Raw genomic sequence first — 22206 nt, 5'->3', positions numbered from 1 at the left:
GGCATGCGCCCCAACTACTCCAGAGGCTAAGGCAGGAGAATCACTTGAATCTAGGAGGCGGAGGTTGCAGTGAGCCAAGATCACACCACCGCACTCCAGCCTGGGCAACAAGAGCGAGACTCCACCTGGAGAAAATAAAAGAAAGGAAGGAAGGAATGGGAAGGAAGGAAGGAAGGAAGGAAGGAAGGAAGGAAGGAAGGAAGGAAGGAAGGAAGGAAGGAAGGCCGGGCGAGGTGGCTGACACCTGTAATCCCAGCACTTTGAGAGGCTGAGGCAGGTAAATCACCTGAGGTCGGGAGTTTGAGACAGCCTGGCCAACTTGGGGAAACCCCGTCTCTACTAAAAATACAAAAATTAGCTGGGCGTGGTGGCGGGTGCCTGTAATCCCAGCCACTCAGGAGGCTGAGGCATGAAAATCACTTGAACCTGGGAGGTGGAGGTTGCAGTGAGCCAAGATGGCCCCACTACACTCCAGCCTGGGTGACAAGAGCGAAATTCCATCTAAAAAAGAAAAGAAACTTGACTCCTTTCCTCCTTAGGCGTGCCCTCCTCTTGCACTCCCTGTGGCAGGGTTAGCACTACCAGCCCCCCATCGTCCAAGCTGCACACCAGCCTCACCCTCATCTCCCTCCTCTCCCCCACTGGCCTCCGCACCCACAGCAGCCAACAGGTCTTCAATGCCCGCTGCATCACTCTCATAAACGCTTCTCCCCTCCATGCTCTTGCCTGACATCTCCTGTGACTGTGGGGCCCATGGGTCTGCATTGTGGGAGGAAAGAGCTGGGGAGAGGCAGAGCTGGAGGAGGGGGCAGGACAGGTCACCAGGGGGAGGAGGCAGAAAAGGAGGGGCTCCACCTATCCCCCGCCCTCCACCAATTTACACCACCAATATTCAGGCCTGCTGTGCACAGCTTCTGGGCTGGGCACTGGAGACACGGAAAAGAGTCACGAGAACCCTAACAGCAATTTAACTGACTCACAGATAGCACTTCCTATGTGCCAGGCACTGTTCTAAGTGCTTTATGTGAACTCACTATCCTCATCAAAACTCTAGGAGATGGTCATCATTGCCATACTACAGGTGAGGAAACTGAGGCACAGGCAGGTTAAGTGACTTGCCCAAGGTGGCACAGCTCCCTTAAGGAGTTCACTGCCACTGGGAGAAGGGAGCACACACACCATCACAGCAGAGAGGGTGACAGGAAGCCAGGGCAGAGGGGATGAGCTGGGGGTGGGGGGCAGCGTCTGAGCTACATCAAAGCACCACGGCTTTAATGGGGGGCTGACTCTGGCCAGGAGTAGGCACCTCTTCTGGGGAGGTGGAGAAGACTGAACCTGGGCGAAGACCCTTGCTGCAGGGAGGAAGGGCCGCTGCTCAGGAGTCCAGGGAATGCTGGGGACAAGTTAAACCTAGAGTCCCTGACCTTGTGGTGGACATAGGAATGCCCCATAAGGTCTGGCAAGATCCAACCTCCCTCCTCTCATACAAAAACCCATGTGGTAGCCACTAACAGACTTAGAAGTGCCTCTCCCAAGAGGCTGACCAAAACAGAGGACTGTGTCCGGCAGGCCTGCTCTGAATCTCTCTGGACTCTCTGAGCTCTGTGACCTTGAAAAATTCCCCTTAACTCCCCTAAGCATGGGTGTCACAAATCCTTCTCGGCAGGGTTGCTGTGCAGATTAGTGAGATAACATTTGAAAGAGGTCAACACAAGTGTTTGGCACGTTGTAGGCCTGTAAGAAATGGTAGTTTCCCTTTCTCTTTCCCTCACCATGGTCAGGGAAATTGGAGTTAGAACTGGGTGGAGCTGGGGCTGGAACCCAGGACTCCCAACCCCAGGGCCAGGGTTGCTCTCCCTGGAGGTGACACATTCTGCTGGTACCTGCAGAGCCAGGCAGTGTTTATTCATCCATCCCATCCCCACTTCTTGGGGCACCTGGGGGTGCAATGCCAATGTGACATGGCCCCTTCTCCCAACTCACAGCCCACCTGGAGTGGCAGAAAAGATGACAAAAGCACCTAGGATGTCGATGCTGCCTCTTGTTCATTTGGCAAACTTTCAGGTTCAGCTTAAATGTCATCTCCTCCAGGAAGCCCTCCTTAACCTTCACACTATCCAAGCAGACAATGAGCCTCCTGCCTCTGACCCTCACTATACAGACCCTGGTGATAGCCCAGACCTGCCTCATGACAACTATCAGGTCACAAGAGCTAGGTAAGCATGGTGGTTAAAAGAGTGGGTTTTACACTGTCAGTCAACAGACAAATGGATAAACAAAATGTGGTATGTACAGGAAATGAAATATTCAGCTTTCAGAAGAAAGGAAATTTTGGCCAGGGGCGGTGGCTCACGCCTGTAATCCCAGCACTTTGGGAGGCCGAGGCGGGCGGATCATTTGAGGTCAGGAGTTCAAGACCAGCCTGACCAACATGGGGAAACCCTGTCTCTACTAAAAATACAAAAATTAGCCGGACATCGTGGCGCTTGCTTGTAATCCCAGCTACTCAGGAGGCTGAGACAGAAGAATTGCTTGAGTCTGGGAGGCAGAAGTTGCAGTGAGTCAAAATCACGCCACTGCACTCCAGCTTGGGCAACAGAGCAAGACTCCATCTCAAAAAAAATAAAAGTAAGGAAATTCTGACGCATGCAACAATTATAGATAAATCTTGAAGACATTATGTTTAGGGAAACAGTCAGGCACAAAAGGACAAATATTGTATGATTCCACTTACATAAGATACCTAGAAGAGGCAAATTCATAGAGATAGAGAGTAGAATAGAGGTTACTAGGGGCTGGGGGAGGTGGAACAGGGAGTTTGCATTTAGTGGGTGTCGAGTTTCAGTAGTGAAAGATACGAAAGTTCTGGAGATGAATAGTAGTGATGGTTGCATAACAATATGAATATATTAATGTCATTGAACTGTACACCTAAAACGGTTAAAATGGCAAATTTTATGTTACGTATATTTTACCATGTTTTTTTAAAAACTAAAAGGAAAGGGGAGGGTTTTAGAGCCCGAATGTCTGGATTTGAATCCTGGATCTGCCACTTACAAGCTGTCTGGTCTTGGGAAAGTTTCTTAAATTGATGCCTCGGGGTTTTTTCCTCTAAAATGGGGCATAGAATAGTATCTGAGTCATAAGATTAGTGTGAGACCAAATGAATCAGTGTGTGTAAAGCTCTTAGAACATGCTTGGAAGACAGTAAGTGCTCAATAAATATTAGCTATTATTGTTAGCAAGTCCCTCTCTTCCAGGTCTGTCCCTACCAACTGCTCCTGACTCACCTCTCCCCAGCACCTCCCCAACACACACTCAGCTTAGATGTCACCTCCTCCAGGAAACCCTCCTTCCCTGATGCCTCCCTCCCTCAAGTCACTTGTTTCCCTACCACAACCTGGATGGCCCCATCATAGCCCAAGTCACTCACTGGCATCACTCCCATGTTATAACTGGGGTGTCCTCTGTGTCCTCTGCCACACCAAAAGTTCCTTGAGGGCAGGGTAGAGTCAAATTCACCTTTATATGTCTGGTGCCTGACACACAGAGGTGCCCAGCAAAGGTTGTTGGTTCCCTGGGCACTAGGGGAGTCTGGTTAAGAGTGGAATGGGGTAAAGGATGGAAGGACAGGGAGAGGAGGGAGGGAGACTAACAAGGTCATCATAGTCAAGAGAAATCATGCCCATGGGAAAGCTTTGTAAACTATAAAGTACTGTTTACATAGGAGAAATGACCAGTAACGTGAACCGAGACCCGGGAGGAGCTTCCGCTGTGTACCAGCTGCCCCTGTTGGTACCTCCACGAAGAAGGCGGTGGCCGTGATCTTGTGCTTCTCGTCGCCTCGCTCCAGGAGCGGGATGAGCAGGTAGAGGATGCGGCACAGCTCCTGGCAGGAGTAGTGCACCATGGCCCTGGGGGTGGGGAGGAGGAGCAGTCCCCTCAGGTCTCCAGCCCCAGGGGGACCTGTGGGGGGAAGTTGCTTGTGACACTGGAAATCCTGGGTAAGCCAGGATCACCTGGATTCGGGCATTCCCAGGATTTTCCACCTGGGTGGGATCTCAGAGGTCATCTGGTTTCACTGCTTCATTTAACAGATGAAGAGGCCGGGCGCGGTGGCTCAAGCCTGTAATCCCAGCACTTTGGGAGGCCGAGACGGGCGGATCACGAGGTCAGGAGATCGAGACCATCCTGGCTAACACGGTGAAACCCCGTCTCTACTAAAAAATACAAAAAACTAGCCGGGCGAGGTGGCAGGCGCCTGTAGTCCCAGCTACTCGGGAGGCTGAGGCAGGAGAATGGCGTGAACCCAGGAGGCGGAGCTTGCAGTGAGCTGAGATCCGGCCACTGCACTCCAGCCTGGGTGGCAGAGCAAGACTCCGTCTCAAAAAAAAAAAAAAAAAAAAAAAACAGATGAAGAAACTGAAGCCCAGAAGGGGAAAGAGACTTGCCTGAGGGCACAGCACAAATCAATAAGAGAGGCAGGCTGAAGACCCTCAGCTGCACAGGACCACGTCAGGCAGCAGAGCGAGGAAGGAGAGGGTGTGAAGGCCCACTCACCAAGCACCAGGCAGCAGGCACACGCTTTCACATTGTTACTCCATCTGATCCTTCGAAGCAGGTTACTGTTATTATCCCCATTTCATAGGTGAGGAAACAGAGGCTCTAAGTGTGAACTGCCCACGGTCACAGAGCTAGAAAATGGCAGAGCTGGAGCCCCAACCGAGGGCTCACGTTCCAGCTGCCTGGTTCATTCTACTAAGCCAGTGGTCCTCTAAGTGCCACCCCCACCCAACCAGAGCATCAGCACCAGCTGGAAACTCGTTAGAAGTGAACCATCCCAGGCCAGGCGCGGTGGCTCAGGCCTGACCACTTTGGGAGGCTGAGACGGGCAGATCATTTGAGGTTAGGAGTTCAAGACCAGCCTGGTCAACATGGTAAAACCCCGTCTCTACTAAAAATACAAAACAAATTGGCTGGGTGTGGTGGCGCATGCCTGAAATCCTACCTACTTGGGAGGTTGAGGCAGGAGAATCACTTAAAACCCCAGAGGCAGAGGTTGCAGTGAGCCGACATCGTGCCACTGCACTCCAGCCTGGGTAACAGAGTGAGACTCCATCTCAAAAAAGAAGTGCACCATTCCAGATCCACTAAGCAGGAACTCTTAGGGCGGGGGCACAGCAACCAGTGTTTTAACAGGCCCGGCAGGTGATTCCATTGCACACTTAAGTCTGAGGAGCACTGCGTTACACTCCACCATCAGTGAATGTAGTGCAGTCTGGCAACCATGCCTGAAGTCTGGAATGAGACAGCTGGGTTCAAATCCTGGCCCCAGCACTAGCTGTGTCACTTGGGGAAAGATGCTTAACTTCTCTGGGCTTCCATTTCCTCATGTATAATGCTGGGATAATAATAGTGCTATTTCACGGAGGGCCGTGGCTCACGCCTGTAATCCCAACATTTTGGGAGGCCAAGGCAGGCAGACCACCTGATTTCAGGAGTTTGAGAACAGCCTGGCCAACATAGTGAAACCCCATCTCTACTAAAAATACAAAAATTAGCCCAGCATGGTGGCGCATGCCTATAATCCCAGCTACTCTGGAGGCTGAGGCAGGAGAATCGCTTGAACACAGGAGGCAGAGGTTGCAATGAGCAGAGATCGCGCCACTGCACTCCAGCCTGGGCGACAGTGCAAGACTCTGTGTCAAAATAAATAAATAAATATGCTACTTCATCGGTCATGGTGAGGATTAAATGGGATCATCCATGCGACAGCTCTCTGCATGGTGCCTAAAGCATAGTAAGTGCTCAGCAAATGTGATTGTGTCCTGAGATCCTGGGGAAAGCACCACCAGGAGCACTCAGGGTGCAGGGCTAAGATGCAGGCTCTCCTGCAGGAGCCACAGCGTTGGAATCAAGGTGTTCCCTCTTGACCCCATGGGAAGTTGTGCATGGCCTAGGGAAGAACTTTGGTCAGCAGGTCACTTCTCAGCTCTGCCACTTCCTGTCTGTGTGACTTTGGGCACATGACAATTCCTCCCCAGACTTGGCATGTTCCTGTGCAAAATATGTATTAATCACCCCTGCCCCACCAGTGACTATAACTGTAGTGAAAATTAGCCTGTGTGGAGCTCTTACCATATGCCAGGGGCTGTTCAAAGTACTTTAATTAATCCTCTCCCCAACCCTCAGAGGTGGGTCTGACTATTATTTCCACGCTATTGAGGGAGAGTGGAGACTCAGAGGGAAGGAACTTGTCCCGGGTCACACAGGTGGCAAGTGGCAAGCTGGGGTTCAGATGCAGTCAGGCCATCTGCAAGGCCACACCTCAACAACTCGGTTATACCACCGTTTCTGTATTGGCATGGGAACTAAATTCATAATGCACGAAGGAAAGGTGCTTTGTGGATAGTCTAAGTGCTCCACAATGGCCAGGAACCTCTGAAGAGTGAGTGCCATCTTTAACATTTGTATTGTCCACCTGCTGAGGAAGACAGCACCCTCTCCGCCGTAGTGAAGAGGTGATAGACTGAGGAAAGCGTCTTGCCCAGAGAGAGATGCAAACCCAAGTCCGTCAGAAGATCCTGAGGTCTCCCTCTTTCTCCCTCCCACCCCAACCCCAAGGTGGTCCTGGGACTCACCTTGCCAGCAGGGCCACTCCGCGGTGGTGGCTCTCCGCCTGCTCCATGAGCTCCCAGCCGCGCTGGTCCTCCAGAAAGGTGGTCTCATAAGAGCAGCCCATCCTCAGTAGCAGGGTTTTCACCACTTTCACCACCCAGCTGCCAAGACAAGGCAATTGAGACCTCATGCCTAGCCGGGCTCTAGCAGGCCAAGCCTCCCCCCACCCCGACCGTTCCTGCCATCTGGCCTGACAAACTTCTCTTCACCATGTTAGGTAGGGGTATCCAGTGTATCCACAAAGGGTGACTTTTTACAAATAATCATTAGCTTTTAGAACAAGAGAGGAAACAGAAGCAAAGTCCACCTCCCTATGAAGGCTGTGCTTTTACCTCTGGGACCAGCCTCTCTCTCACCCTCCACTCCACATCAGCCATGGGCTGGGCAGGCAGCTTCTCTGCTCACTCACAGTCTCCTAACTGGGCCGAGTCCCTCTCCAACTCAGGACACTTAAGGAGTGATTCTCAAACTGGATGCCCAGCAGCAGCCCTTGGGGAGCTTTTATGACCCGCCAACTGACCAGACTGGGGCTCCTGAGTAGCTGGGATTACAGGCCTGCGCCACCACACTCAGCTAATTTTTGTATTTTTAGTAGAGATGGGGATTCCCCATGTTGGCTAGGCTGGTCTCGAACTCCTGATCTCAAGTGATCTGCCCGCCTCGGCCTCCCAAAGTGCTGGGATTAGAGGCGTGAGCCACCGCGCCTGGCCTACATACACTTTTATTAAAATAAAAGCTGACACTGTATAGAACACAGCTTACATTTAAACAAAGTTTTCCAGAAACCTAAACATTTGCTGAAAGAGTTTATGGTGCACTTTGTGGACATACCTCAGATGATACTGAGAGCTGATGGCTCTCATGATTCCAAAGAAAGGACTTAAGTAATCAGGTAGTCCTCAGAAATTTGCCCTTCATTTTCAGGTTTTTGCTTTTGTAATGAATATTGATCTGGTGTGAAAATAAAAGTTTCTTCTGAGGCCAGAATTTTAGAATCATTCAACCTCTGTGCTTATTGTTTGAAATGTGTGCTATCAATGATAGTCTCCCACTGGCAATGCCTTCAGCATTCAGAGTTACAAACAAAAGGGAGGGAGAAAGACAGGCAGGCTCCGAGCGTTGTCCAGTTCCCCCATCACCATTCTCTTCCCTCTGCAAGTGCTGGCTGAATGGCTAAGCTGAGATGTACAGGTTTTTGTCTGAAGAAAGGTTGTTCTCTTCGAGTTCGGGCACTAGCACCTTCACCTAAAACGGAATGAGCCTCCTGCATATGTTCCTCCGGTGACTGGACCACCCTCCCCTCCCTGTGTGTCCCTATCTCCAGGGTCATCGTTTTGGACACCTTCTTACAAACTGGCTTGGGCACAGATTGAGCTCCAGAGCTCAGAAGAGAATGACCTGACTTAGAGGTTCTAGGTAGCCACGGCTTGGCCAGCCCTCCCAGTCCTCATTTGTTGTGTGACGAATATGTATTTGGGCCAAAACTTCTGAACTCAGAACTGCATCATTCGTAGTTGATCCTCTCTGCCACTTCACCTCACTCCCTCAATCAGGCTTCATATTTTCACAAAAATGATCCTGGGTTTCCCCTCCCCCTCCCTCCCACCCTGACCCCAAGGTGGTCCCAGGCCTCACTTCCCTCCCTTCTCACCCCATTCCCAAAGTTATACCTGCGACAGCCCAGATGGCGCCCATGCTGCTTGGTGGAAAAATAGAGTGGAAACTCTTGGGAGGAGGGCTGTGCTATGGGTGATGGGGTGGCTTTTGTGTCCCCAAACACTCACTCTGCAAGTTTCACCCTTCTAAAAGGCGTTCTCAGCAAAGTGGAGCAAGGGACACCTTGAAATATTCACTCTCTGTCCCTGCACTGGGACACCAGAGCCAATGATTGATTTGACATGGAGTTGCTTTCTTTTTTTAAGATAGGGTCTCACTCTGTCACCCAGGCTGGAGTGTAGTGGCATGAACATGGTTTACTGCAGCCTTGACCTCTTGGACTCATGCGAACCTCCTGCTTTATTCTTCCAAGTAGCTGGGACCACACACCTGGCTAATTTTCTATTTTTTTGGAGTGATGGGTTTTCGCCATGTTGCCTAGGCTGGTCTCAAACTCCTGGCCTCAAGCAATTCTCCTACCTTAGCCTCCCAGAGTGCTAGGGTTACAGGTGTGGGCCACTGCACCCAGCTGGAGCTGCTTTAAAGCCCAGGGCTGCTGAAAGTTTCACCTTCCTGGAAGGCACAGAAACTGGGCTTCACAGGACAAGCTCTCAGGCCACTCCCTCCTCCTCCTTCAAACCCAAGCTGTTTGCAGAGGTAATTGTTGCACTCATTACCAGAGCCTGCCTCTCCTCTAGGGAGGATGTGACCACCTTGTGTGCTGTCGTTCCGTGGAGCTATTCCACCTCATCACTGCAGTCTGGAGCACCCACAATTTGCTCCGGTGCCATACCCCAGAGGATTCATTTCCTGTATAAATCACCACAACCTGGGTGGCTCAAAACAACAGAAACAAATTCTTTCGCAGTTCTAGAGACCAGATATCCGAAATCAAGGTGTCAGCAGGGCTACAGTCCTCTGAAGAGCCCAGGGGAGAATCTTTCCTTGCCTCTTGTGGCTTCTGGTGGCTCCCAGCACTCCTTGGCTTGTGACCACATCACTCACTCTGTCTTCATCAGCCTTCTCCCCTTTGTCTGGGCCTCTCTTCTCCTTATAAGGCCACTTGGCATTGGATTCAGTGCCCACATGGTTAATCCAGGAGGACCTCATCTTGAGATCCTTAATTATATCTGCAAATACCCTTTTTCCAAATAAGGTCACCTTCATAGGTTCTGGACAGACATGTTTTTTGGGGGCCACCATTTAGACCACTACATCTCATGGCTTTTCTGGCCCCCCTTCAGCCTGGCACATGCCTGCCTCTGCTTTTTCTGCCTCTCAGGCTGCTTCTGAGATGCTGAGGTAAGGTGATACTTGGGCACTCCTCCAGCTTCTCCTTGATGTCCTCAGTTGAGCCACAGCCTCTGCATTGGCAGGTCACACCTTTCATCACTCCAAGGTCAAGAACTGTTTCCCATATGTGTTCCTCCTCCCCCTCCAGAGCCTCCTTTTTTTCCCTAGAGCCCGTCAGCTTTCTGGGCGATGCTTTCAGGGCGGCGTCTACAAGCATGAGCAGGAGGGGAATGGGAACTGGCCGCACTGCTGGCAAATGGTGTCTTGCTGGGATGCAACCCCATCTGGTCCTCACAGCACACCAGTGGGGCAGGAATCATTTATCCATTTCATAGGCAAGGAAACCAACTGCCAAGAGATAAAATTCATTTACCCAAAATACAACGTTCTAGGTGATGAAGCCAGGATTTGAATCCAAGACCTTCAGACACAAGCCCACTACACAACTGCTTGCCCTCTGCCTCTCTAAATGCACCTTTCTGTGCATAACACACAATAGGAGTCATAGAAGTAAAAACTGATAAACGGCTACATGAAAATTAAACATTTCTGGCCTGGACATGGTGGCTTACACCTATAATCCTAGCACTTCGGGAGGCCAAGGTTGGAGGATCACTTGAGCCTAGGAGTTTGAGACCAGCCTGGGCAATATGGCAAGACCCCCATCTCTACAAACGATGTGACGAAATCTCGCTGTGATGCCCAGGCTGGAGTGCACTGGTGCGATCTTGGCTCACTGCAACCTCTACCTCTCAGGTTCAAGCGATTCTCCTGCCTCAGCCTCCTGAGCACCTGAGATTATAGGCACCCACCACCACACCCAGCTAATTTTTGTATTTTTAGTAGAGACGGGATTTCACCATATTGGCCAGGCTGGTCTTGAACTCCTGACTTCAAGCAGTGAAGTCAGGCTCAAGTGGGAGGATTGCTTGAGCCTGGGAGGTCAAGGCTGCAGTGAGCCATGTTTGCGCCATTGCACTCCAGCCTGGGCAACAGAGTGAGACCCTGTCTCAAAAAAAAAAAAGAAAAGAAAAAAAGCAAACTCAATGTCATTCATGATAAGAGAAACACATACTAAAACTACAGCAAAATTCCATTTTTTAACTCTAATATTGGCAAAGATAAAAATGTTTTATAACTCATTGTGTTGGCAAGGGTGTGGGGAAATAGATACTAATGCACTGCCGGTGGCAGTGTCCTCTGTGAGAGGCAATTTGGCAAACTGGATGTTTTAGGAGTCACTCCATTTTATCCTTTATCATGCAATGGTCAGGAGCTTTTTTCTATCACCTTAATATGTAATGCAGAAGCCCTTTGATGTGCGCATTCTACTTTCAGGAATTGTCCTACATATGCAATCGCATGTACACATAAAGACATATAAACAAGCAAACTCACTGCAGCCTTGTAATTGCCAAAGGCTGGAAATCAGTGAAATCCAGAGAAGCCTGGTTAAATAAATTACGGTGCACTGGGATCCATAGTAGAGATACTATGCAGCTGTTAAAAATAAGGAGAGAGCTTGGCTAGGTGCAGTGGCTCACGCCTATAATCCCAACACTTTGGGAGGCCAAGGCGGGTGGATCACCTGAGGTCAGGAGTTCAAGACCAGTCTGGCCAACGTGGTGAAACCCTGTCCCTACTAAAAATGAAAACAATTAGCTGGGCATGGTGGCAGACACTGGTAATCCCAGCTACTCGGGAGGCTGAGGTAGGAGAATTGCTTGAACCCAGGAGACGGAGGTGAGCTGAGATCCCGCCAATGCACTCCAGTCTGAGCCACAGAGTGAGACTCCATCTCAAATAAATAAATAAGGAGACAGCTCTACAATACAATGGTCTCCAAGACATAGTATGCAAAGAAGGCAAAAAATGTGACGTGCTGCCATTGGTGTAAAAGTACAGAATATGAGCAAATGTGTTTATCCCTGCATAATCCTCCTCTGGGAGGGCATGAAGAACCTGGTTGTCTTTGAGAATGTAACTGGGGTAAGGACAGGGAAGGAAGCTTCCTTTTAATGTCTTTTGAGTATTTTACCCATGTGCCTATATTATCTACTTCAATTAATACTAAAAAATAAAGTATTTGGGCCTTGGATACAAACCTAATACAAATAATATCTCTAGAGGGGAAGGAAGAAAAAGAGTGAACTCCTTGGGGAGGGCTGATTCTTTCCTGTGATCTAGACTAAACACAGTGTGTAATGCACAGAGCAGGTGCTCAAAAACAGTTGCTGAATGAATTATTGGCTCTAATAAAAGTGTGCTTCTGTTTTCTCTTCTAGTCCCGAAGCTAATTTCTATTGATTGATTGCCTGGAGACTTTTGGAGGCTCTGGCTGGATGGCCCTTCCCACCGCCGGGGACAGCAGGGTCAAGAGAGACGGCAGAGCATACCGCACAGGTACGAAGGCAGAGGGCTGTGCGCCCTTCTTGGTGTCCTTGGGAAAAGCCACGTAGCCAGGCAGGTTGAGGCCAATGTGGTAATGGACCTGAATAAGCAGGGCCAGGAGCAGTTGCGGGTAGATGCGCCTCACACGGCCCATGCAGCTATTGACGGACAGGAGCTCGCACAGGCCGCTGGCTGCCTATGGGGCAGAGGAGAGGGGGCTGGGATGCTGTGGCCCATCTTCCCAGCACTCCTGGCTGGGGCCTGGACTGCCTCTCTGGGAGGTAGGATCTGGGTCTTTGCTGTCCTCTGGCCCAGCCTGGGGAAGCTAGGATTCCCCACCCCACAGACCCAGACCTCTGACTCTCTGGGTAGGCCCTGTCCCAGAGCAAGGACAACAGTTCACCCCTTAGTTTTGGTCTAGGGCTTTGATGTTTATGCAACCTTGGAAGAATCATGGTGGAAGAATCGCTTCTACCTCCTGAGAGGTAAAGAGTCTTGATCCCATTTTGCAGGTGAGGAGACAGACTCAGAGGGGTGAGGCTGCTAGCTCAAGGTCACCAGCCCCTTGGGGCAGAGCTGGAACTTGAACCCAGGTTTTCTGATACCAACTATAGCATGCTGTGCCTCTTCCTCACTCACAACACAGGCACACAGAATGTAAGGGGCACCAGGCTGGCCTCTTCACCCCAGGCCATTAAACTAGGCTGTCCTCACTCCCATCCCCATGAGACCAGCAGCCAAGAAAAACAACACCAGGCCTTGAGCAAGAGCCTGGCTCAAGTGCCAGCTCTACCCCCAAGGACGGGTGACCTGGGGCAACTTCTCCACCTGCCAGTCCAGCTCTGGACCTGGCCTGGGCCCACCCTCATACTTGGCCCACCAAGTCCTCTCTAACTGGCAGAAGGGCAATACTAGGGGGTGGGGAGCGGATGATGGGCTGGTATCACAAGACTCATGACTCATTCTGGCTCTGCCACTCCCTGGCACCTGTGGGCCTCAGATCTCTGAAAAGTGGTGTCACTGATCATCATCCATCCAGTCCCACAGGAGAGTTAGAGCCTGAATGAGAGGGCGAAGGAAAGCATGCTTTATACATCAATGGTTTGAGCTGTGCCATTAGGACTCCATGCAGGCCAGGCACAGTGGCTCATGCCTGTAATCTCAGCACTTTGGGAGGCCAAGGTAGGCAGATCACTTGAGGTTAGGAGTTTGAGACCAGCCTGGCCAACATGGGAAAACCCCATCTCTACTAAAAATACAAAAATTAGCCAGGTGTGGTGGCAGGTGCCTGTAGTCCCAGCTACTCGCCTGTAGTCTCGACTGAGGCATGAGAATCACTTGAACTTGGGAGGTGGAAGGGTTGCAGTGAGCCAAGATCGTGCCACTGCACTCCAACAACGTGGGTGATAGAGCAAGACTCAGTCTCAAAAAAAAAAAAAAAAAAAAAGACTCCATGCATCTGGGCCAAGAGGAAAGCATTTAACTGCAAAGTGGAAGAACCCCTGACACGTTCCCTTGGAGAAAAGTGACCTAACATGGGCTGGATGAGAACAATAAATGGCAGTTAATTTGCGCTTTACAGCTTAAGAAGTTCTTCCGCACACACTATCTCCCCTTTCTCAACAGGTAAGATAGACAAAGCAGGAGTTATCACAGCCCGTTTTACAGATGTAAGCACCAAGGCTAGAGAGGGGAAGTGATTGACCATGGTTATATAGTGAGGCAGTGGCAGAGCTAAGACAAGTCTCTTGAACTCAAAGCCCTTGTACTTTTTCAGCAGCCCAAAGCTAATGATTACATCCAAAGAACACAGTCTGTGGTGTAAGGGAAAAGTCTCTAGTGATGTGTCATAGGGCTCTGCTTTTGGCTCTATCTTGCTCAAATGATTTATCAGGGCCGTAAGATAAGAATGAGTTCAGGCTGTATCCACGCTTAAACTATGCTTGCTGGACAAGAAGCACAAATGAGTGACTAAAGAATACACTAACATACACCAATTGTAGAAGAGGATGAATGCCCAAATTACAAGGGAAGGAGTGCTGGTGCCTGATGCACAGAACTCAGTGCTGGAGGACAAAGGCAGAGAGATATGGGAGTGAAGCACAGGATTTGGAAGCAGAAGATCTGCTGGGTTTGAGTCCTAGCACCACCACTGCTAGCTAGGTGACCTGGGGGTGACATGGAATGTCTGTAAGCAGGAGCATCCTCCTCTGTAATGGGATAATACTACCCTCTCCTTCATCTACTGTATCTTTATTTGCTTCCCTTCGCCAGAATGTCTCGCTGCTGAATCCCCAGAACCTACAAGTGTGCTTGGCACATAGTATAGGAGGTATTCACTAAACATTTGTTGAATAAATAAATCAGCCCAACAAAAACATTTCTGAGTGCTTACTATGCGCCAGGTGTATGCAAGATGCTGGGGATATCGTGGTGAGCACAGCGGGACAGCACTGTCTTCATGCATCTCACAGATTAACCAAAGGATGCCCTGCAGTGTTGTCAAATGACAACTGGTGTAAACTCTTTTCATACAAAGTATGTGAAGCAAAATACAATATGTACAGATTTGACCAGGTCAGGGAGATCGGGGAGGGCTTCCCTGAGGAAGTGATGCTGGAGTTAAGAGCCGAAGGATGAGCAGAAGCTAGCTTGGTGGAGAGCATTCTAGGTAGAGGAAACAGCATGTGAAAGGCCCTGTGACCAGATAGCATGGCTGGATGAAGTTCTGACAAAGACCCAGGGGCTGGAGCAAAGCAAACAAGAGGACCATGGAGGGTGGGGAAGCCGGCCAGGGATGCAGGGCCTTCGCCACAGGTAGGAGCACTGTGTCACTCTTGGGGACAATGAAAAGCCACCAAGGGGGCTGAGAAAAGGAGATGTGCATTTCTCAAAGACTTTTTGGCTGCAGTACAGATTGGAGGGGCAGGAGCAGAATCAGGAAGGTGAGCAGGGGTATTATCCAACTGGCATGGACCAGGGTGGTGATAGAGGCAGAGGGAAATCCATCTCTTCAGCCCAGCTGGCTTCCTGAGTCAGAGTTGCCTTTCCCTCTGTGTTCCCAGCATCAAGCTTGGCGTGTGGCAGCAAGAAGTGCTTAAACATTGTGTGTCACCTAAATGAATGAATGTGTTATCTCATAATCTTCACAGCCGCCAAATGAGAAATATATTATTTCTATTCACATATGTAGAAACTAAGCCTCACAGAGGTTGAAGTGACTTACCTAGGCCACAAAATGGTAATGTAGGATTTAAAAAAAAAAATAGAGAAGGGATCTTGCTATAGTGCCCAGGCTGGCCTCAAACTCCTGGCCTCAAGTGATCCTCTGCCTCCATCTCCCAAAGTGCTGGAATTACAGGCATGAGCCACCATGCCCAGCCAGAACCAGGATTTAGACTGTCTGTGACTCCAAGTCACTCTTCTTCCCCTACCTCAGGCTGCTGCTGTCACCATAGATAACACTACTGTTATTGTCCCCAGTGAACCACAAACAAGAGCCAGAGCCAGAGACCTGCCCAAGACCACACAACTAGTTACTGGCAGAGTGCGGTACTGGAGGCCGGGTGTGCTGAGCTCAGCAGGAGGGAAGGAGAGAGGAAGGGCAGGACAGGCAGTGATAGGGGCTGGCCAACTGGGCACTCACCGCCAGGGGCATGATGGAAGCCCGGCCCTCCTTGGTGACAGGCTTCTCCTTCAGGCTGCCCAGGAGCAGATCCAGGAGGTCTCGGACATCACAGCTGGGCTTGCGCAGTATCAGCTGCCTCCACATCTCTGCTCCATTGCTGAGGTCAGGGATGGGGGCAATTAGTGGTTGCCAAGGCAGTGGGGCTCACCCAGCCTCCAAATGGTTTCAGGAGGGGGAAGGTAAGATGCCAATGAAATGGCATCCATGGGCACACTTGCAAGGAATAGTCCAGAACACACTCCCAAAAAGTCAGGGTCTAGAAGGATGAGAAACCCTATTTCCTGGCCGGGCACGGTGGCTCATGCCTGTAATCCCAGAACTTTGGGAGGCCAAAGTGGGTGGATCACCTGAGGTCAGGAGTTCGAGACCAGCCTGGCCAACATGGTGAAAGCCCGTCTCTACTAATAATACAAAAAAGGTAGCTGAGCATGGTGGTGCATGCCTGTAATCACAGCTACTCGGGAAGCTGAGGCAGGAGAATAGCTTGAACTCGGGAGACAGAGGTTGCAGTGAACCGAGATCGCGCCAGTGCACTCCAGCCTGGGAGACAAGAGCGAAACTCCGTCTTAAAAAAAAAAAAAAGGCCGAGCGCAGTGGCTCACGCCTGTAATTCCAGCACTTTGGGAGGCCGAGGCGGGTGGATCACGAGGTCAGAAGATCGAGACCATCCTGGCTAACACGGTGAAAACCCGTCTCTACTAAAAATACAAAAAATTAGCTGGGTGTGGCAGCGGACGCCTATAGTCCCAGCTACTTGGGAGGCTGAGGCAGGAGAATGCCGTGAACCCGGGAGGCGGAGCTTGCAGTGAGCCGAGATCGTGCCACTACACTCCAGCCTGGGCGACTGAGCAAGACTCCGTCTCAAAAAAAAAAACAAAAAACAAAGAAACCCTATTTCCCAGGTATCATGCCAAATGTTTCACATGCAGTGTATTACTTCGGCAGATATTAGCTAAGCATTTACTGTACGCCAGGCCCTAGGCAAATCTTGTGGAATACAGATATGAACAAGAATCCAAGACACTCAAGATCACTGAATTCTCACAATAACCCTAATGTGAGTGTTGTTATTCCCTTTTTACAAATGAGGAATTGAGGCTCAGAGAGGTGAAATTACCAGTCCAAGATTACACAGCTGCAGAGTCAAGATGTGGCCAGGTCGGATGTCTTCAAAGCCTGTGCTCATTCCTCTAACCAAGGAGCAAGAATGGAGGCAGCTGAGCAGCCTGGGGCTAGGATCCTGAACTTGTCATATAATATCAGGGAGCCTCTGCTCCCATCCCTTAAAAGGCAGTACACCAGGCAAGGAAAAGCATCTGCACCTAACCAAACTCCTATCATGGGCTGTTGAAAACACTGGAGGCCAGTGTGCTAAAGGGTTAACAAAAACCTTTCCCCTTCTATGAGAGTGTTTCAACCCTCCATTCACTTTCTAGCTCTGTTCCCCTGGAAACCTGATATAGTATATCAACTATGTTGCTAGGCAACATTACTTATGGTAATAATGACTCCACTGGTAAATTACATCTGGACTGGGAGGAACTATAAATTAACTATAAAAACTGATGGGGACACTATAGCATTGAGCTTCCCAGGATGCAGTTACCCTTGTAACTGGGTTTGTCCCTGTGGGGACCCTGGAAGCAAAGCCAAGATATTGTAAAAGATAGTGGTCCCTGTGAGGCCTGTGCCATTTAAGCCAGGGCAGCTCCCATATCCACCCTATGGGTCTCTTTTCATCACACCTGAGCTTTCACCTGGGAGGCCCAAGAGACCAGCTCCTAGACTCAGGGCCAAGACTAGGGTAAGGAAAGTGAGGCATCCAGGGTGCCACCTTTAAGGAAGCCCTCATTCTCCGGCTCACACAAGGGCAGACTTGGCACCTGAGCCTATCTCCTTAAATGTTGTGCCCTGGATGCCTCTGTCTGGCCTGCTGTGGGGGCTGCTGCAAGGACCCCCACAAAGAGGAGCTCCTGACCCTGCCCTGTCCTGTATCCTGAGTGACGGATGTCAGGTGAGGCCCCCGGTAGTCTTGTGAGTCTGACTGCTTAGTGGACCCAAGAAAAAAAACCCTGGTGGGGAATACAGCCAGAAAGGGTTTAATTCTTCCAAGTGGGAGACTGGGATGTGCCAGCTGGGCCCTAACCTTCCCGACTGACCTTCTTGGTTTCTATGAATGACATCAACTGTCCTTATTGAAGCACACCCCATTTGTAAAGCTCTGCACAGTTCTTTGGCTCTCAAACAACCACCCGAAGGTGTGGATCACTCACTGCCTTGTTTTACTCATTCAAAGAAGACATGGGAGCATTTCCTGGGCTGGGAGGCTGAGGTCAGCCAGACTGACCTCTGCTGCCTACGAGCTCACCATCTGACCACAGTCCCCTCTGCCCATCAGATCATGAGCTCCCTGAAGACAGTGAGCATGGAGCACCCTTCCGCACTGGCCCAGGCCCGAGCGGGCTCTCAACACGGCTGACTGCATTACTCTGTCATGACCACCCACCTGGGATTGCAGGGATCATTTCCTTCTTTTGCATATGGAGGAAAGACAGGACAAGTGGGCTACCCAAGACCCAAATGGCAACTGGACGCAGAGCCAGGACAGGCACTCAGACCTCCTTTCAATGGCATTGTTAAAGAGTTCTGGGCTGGTAGTTAGTTAGACCTGAGTTTAGGTCCTCTGTTCTATTGCTTGCTCAGTAAGTACCTAGGGCAAGAAACTTCCCTAAGCCTCAGTTTCCTCATCTGCAGAATGGGATGTTGTGAGAATGAGAGACTATTGTAATGCTTGGCACTGACAGCAGCAGTGCTCAGGAAGTACTTAACGGTTGTCATAAACACCCCAGATCACAGAAGAGGGGCCATCTGGGAGGGCGAGGGGCTTATCTGGGCAGAAGGGGGTCCCCAACCTGGGGTGGGGGCTGCTTGAACCCTGTAAGATGCAGTGGCTGGGAACCCCTTCACTTGGTACCTGTTCAGTGGGAGGGGGCACATGAGCAGGGCCACCACCACCTCGGTCATGAAGGAGCTGGCCAGGAGGGAGACGGGCAGCAGGGCCACCTGGCGGGCCCGAGGCTCCTGGATGTGGCTCAGCTGCATGTAGATGCCCTGCATGATTTCTGGGATCTGGGGCACAGCCGGGGCAGCCATGAGCAGGGGGACAGCCCAATGGAGAAGCCAGGGGAGGCACGGGGGCAGCAGGAAGGTGGGAGGAGAGGGAAGGGGGTGACAGACTAGAAGACAGGGGAGAAGGCCCAAAGGAGAGAGAGAGGAAGAGGCAAGCAGAGCGCCTGCCCCTCCCTGGGAGTGAGCTAGTTTCTCTTTACTATGCTTCCCTACACCCTCTTCCACCACCAAACCCACCTCCACCCACCACCAAGTCAGTTGAGCTCCTTCAGGGCTGGTAAGAGAAAATCTTCAAGGTGGGAGCACCTAGAACTCAGCCACCAGCACCCCTTCCCTGCCCCATAGCTTAGGGGGCTCAGGTATTCCCCACCCTGCCCACTCTCAGGTAGGCCAGTGATGAGCAGGCCATGGCAGGGGGCTCCCAAGCCCCAGTGACAGCTCAGTCCCTGCCCCCAGGAGGCCTTACCACCTCCAGTGCCCTGTGGCGGTACCACTCTAGCACCGAGCTGAGCATGACCTCCGAGGCCAGCTGCATCATCTCCCTGGAGTCCTTCCCTGGAGCCTCTGAGCTGCCTTTCAACCCTTCCAGGGCTGCCAGCAACAGGTCCTTTATCTGCTGGGGTCCCAGGAAGTCTCCAAATTCCTGAAACAAAGGTGCTGAGTTCATGACACTGATGGGTAGACCAAGCTTTGAGCTTCGAGCTTTGTGCACAGAGGCACAAACACTGCCTGACACCCACATGCAGAGGTCAGCAGGGAGGGCCAGGAATATTCAGTTAATAGATAAGCGTTGAACCTTTAGGGGAGGAGCTACAAATGTAGGAGCAACACGTCCCTGCACCCAGCACAGGGTGACATGCGTAAGGGAGAAGGAAGTCCATGCATTGTGGCACAGACCGGAGGAGGAGGGCACTCAGGACAGATGTGGGTGGCTGGGAAGGCGTCCTACAAAGCCTGGAAAGCTGGAAGGGAAGAAGGCTTTGGGGCCAGGTGGTGCTGCCCCTCCTCACCCCCCACCCTCTGCTGCTGGATGGGCACCAGGCAGTCACCGCGATCACCCGCAGGATGTTCTGGCACGGGCTCACGGGGTTGTAGGGCCCCAGGAAATGCTTGTTGCTCTCATATAGCTCCTTCTTGTTGGTCTCTTCCTTATCTCTGGCTCCTGCAAGAAGAGAACCTTTTCAGTGAGGCCAGATCTCCCTAGTTTTGTTAAACATACATGTAGGAAGTCCCTACATCATAAGGAACCAGCTTGATACATTTTCACATAGTGAACACACCATTGTAGCCGCCCCCAGGTCAAGAAGCAGAACCTGATCAGCACCCCAGAAGCCCCTCTTATGCACTCCTTTCAATCATTAGCCCTCTTCCTGACCCTGGCTAAATACTATTCTAATTTCTCAACCCCCAGAGAGATGTCTTTGCTTTTAAACTTGATATAAATGGACATGTGTTATTCTTGATGTCTGTCTCCTTCCACTCAACGTTATACGGATAAGATTCATCCACACAGTTGCACCAGCATTAGTTCTTTCATTCATTCTCAGTGCTGTATAATTTCCCACAGTATGAAAGCCTATGATTAGTTATCAGTTCTATTTTTGATGGACATTTGGGTTATTGCCAGCTACTAAGCGTCGTGCTGCTAAGAACATTCTAGTGTGTCTTTTGGTGAGTATATCTACACAGTTGTTAGTTGGATACCTAGGAGTGGATTGCTGGGTCGTAGTCTAAGCATAGATTCAGCTACAGGAGATATTGCCAAACAGTTTTCTATGATGGGAAATCAACCGTACCCCACCAGCAGTGCACGAGAGCTCCCATTGCTCCACCTCTTGGCAGCACATGTCATTGTCTGTCTGTTTCATTTATGTCATTCTGGTGGACGTGCGGCAATACCTCTTTTAAATTGCAATCCCCTACCCCTGGTAGTACCAATCCTTATCTACTTTTCTTTAGTTTTTATCATCATCTCACTTGCTATATGTTTTACTTATTTATTTTGTTCACTGTCTATCTCCCGACAACAAGAAGGTACTCTCACCAAAGAAGGATTATTTTATCTCTTTTCCCCACTCCTGTGTCCCCATATCCTATGATAGTACCCGGCACATAGCGGCTTCATATTTTCACTTGAAGGGAACACATTTCAGGTGCACTTTCTGAGCCCTTATTGCAGCCCAGCTTGGATCCCCTCAAGAAATACAGGACTTGGGCACAAGAAAGTGACACTGAGGCAGAGTGATCACATGGACCAAGTGTGTGTGCTGTTTGTAAAGGAGAGGAGCTTAAGACCTGGAGTCAGGCAGACTCGGGTTCAAATCCCAGCCATGCTGCTTCCTACAGTCAGGGGGCCTGGACAGACCACTTCGCTCATTGAGATTAAATCCTGAGAGTGGCCGTGTGCAGTGGCTCACGCCTATAGTCCCAGCACTTCGGGGGTTTTTTGTTTGTTGGCTTGTTTTTGGTTTTGGTTTTTTGTTGTTGCTTTTTTGCTTTTTTGTTTTGTTTTGTTTTTTGTTTGTTTGTTTTGAGACACAGTCTCGCTCTGTCGCCCAGGCTGGAGTGCAGTGGTGTGATCTTGGCTCACTGCAACCTTTGCCTCCCGGGTTCAAGCGATTCTCCTGCCTCAGCCTCCAAAGTAATGGGGACTACAGGTGTGCGCCATCACACCTGGCTTATTTTTGTATTTTTAGTAGAGACAAGGTATCACCTTGTTGACCAGGCAGGCTGGTCTTGAGCTCCTGACCTCAGCTGATCCACTCGCCTTGGCCTCCCAAAGTGCTGGAAATACACAAAGTGAGCCACCGCACCCGGCCTGTAATCCCAGCACTCTGGAGGCCGAGACAGATAGTTGACTTGCACCCAGGAGTTCCAGACCAGCCTGGGCAACATGGAGAAACCCTGTCTCTACAAAAAATAAATTAGCGGTTGGGCACAGTGGCTCATGCCTGTAATCCCAACACTTTGGGAAGCCGAGGCAGACAGATCATGAAGTCAGGAGTTCAAGACCAACCTGACCAACATGGTGAAACCCCATCTCCACTAAAAATATAAAAATTGGCTGGGCACAGTGGCTCACGCCTGTAATCCCAGCACTTTGGGAGGCCAAGGCGGGTGGATCACAAGGTCAGGAGATCGATACATCCTGGCTAACATGGTGAAACCTCGTCTCTACCAAAAAAATACAAAAAATTAGCCGGGCATGGTGGCGGGCGCCTGTAGTCCCAGCTATTCAGGAGGCTGAGGCAGGAGAATGGCGTGAACCTGGGAGGCGGAGCTTGCAGTGAGCTGAGATAGCACCACTGCACTCCAGCCTGGGCAACTGAGCAAGACTCCATCTCAAAAAAAAAAAAAAAAAAAAAAAAAAA

The 22206-nt window shown here is 50.5% G+C and overlaps 1 protein-coding gene across 3 annotated transcripts in view; it reads right to left on the bottom strand.

Annotated features, from left to right (window-relative positions):
* Positions 1-22206, bottom strand: part of MROH7 (maestro heat like repeat family member 7) — a 72925-nt gene that overhangs the window by 11396 nt on the left and 39323 nt on the right. For all 3 annotated transcript variants that reach the window (XM_025396724.1, XM_025396734.1, XM_025396717.1), the window contains 7 exons: positions 19885-19997; positions 19302-19478; positions 18681-18835; positions 15665-15803; positions 12024-12214; positions 6642-6779; positions 3800-3914 (listed from right to left, as the gene is read on the bottom strand). In XM_025396724.1, the coding sequence (XP_025252509.1) occupies positions 3800-3914; positions 6642-6779; positions 12024-12214; positions 15665-15803; positions 18681-18835; positions 19302-19478; positions 19885-19997 (1028 nt within the window). The remainder of the gene's footprint in view (positions 1-3799; positions 3915-6641; positions 6780-12023; positions 12215-15664; positions 15804-18680; positions 18836-19301; positions 19479-19884; positions 19998-22206) is intronic.

The sequence above is a fragment of the Theropithecus gelada genome, chromosome 1 (genome assembly GCF_003255815.1).
Source record: "Theropithecus gelada isolate Dixy chromosome 1, Tgel_1.0, whole genome shotgun sequence".
NCBI classification, from domain to species: Eukaryota; Metazoa; Chordata; class Mammalia; order Primates; family Cercopithecidae; genus Theropithecus; species Theropithecus gelada.
The sequence above is the reverse complement of the archived record's forward strand: the minus strand, read 5'-3'. Positions and strand labels throughout refer to the sequence as shown.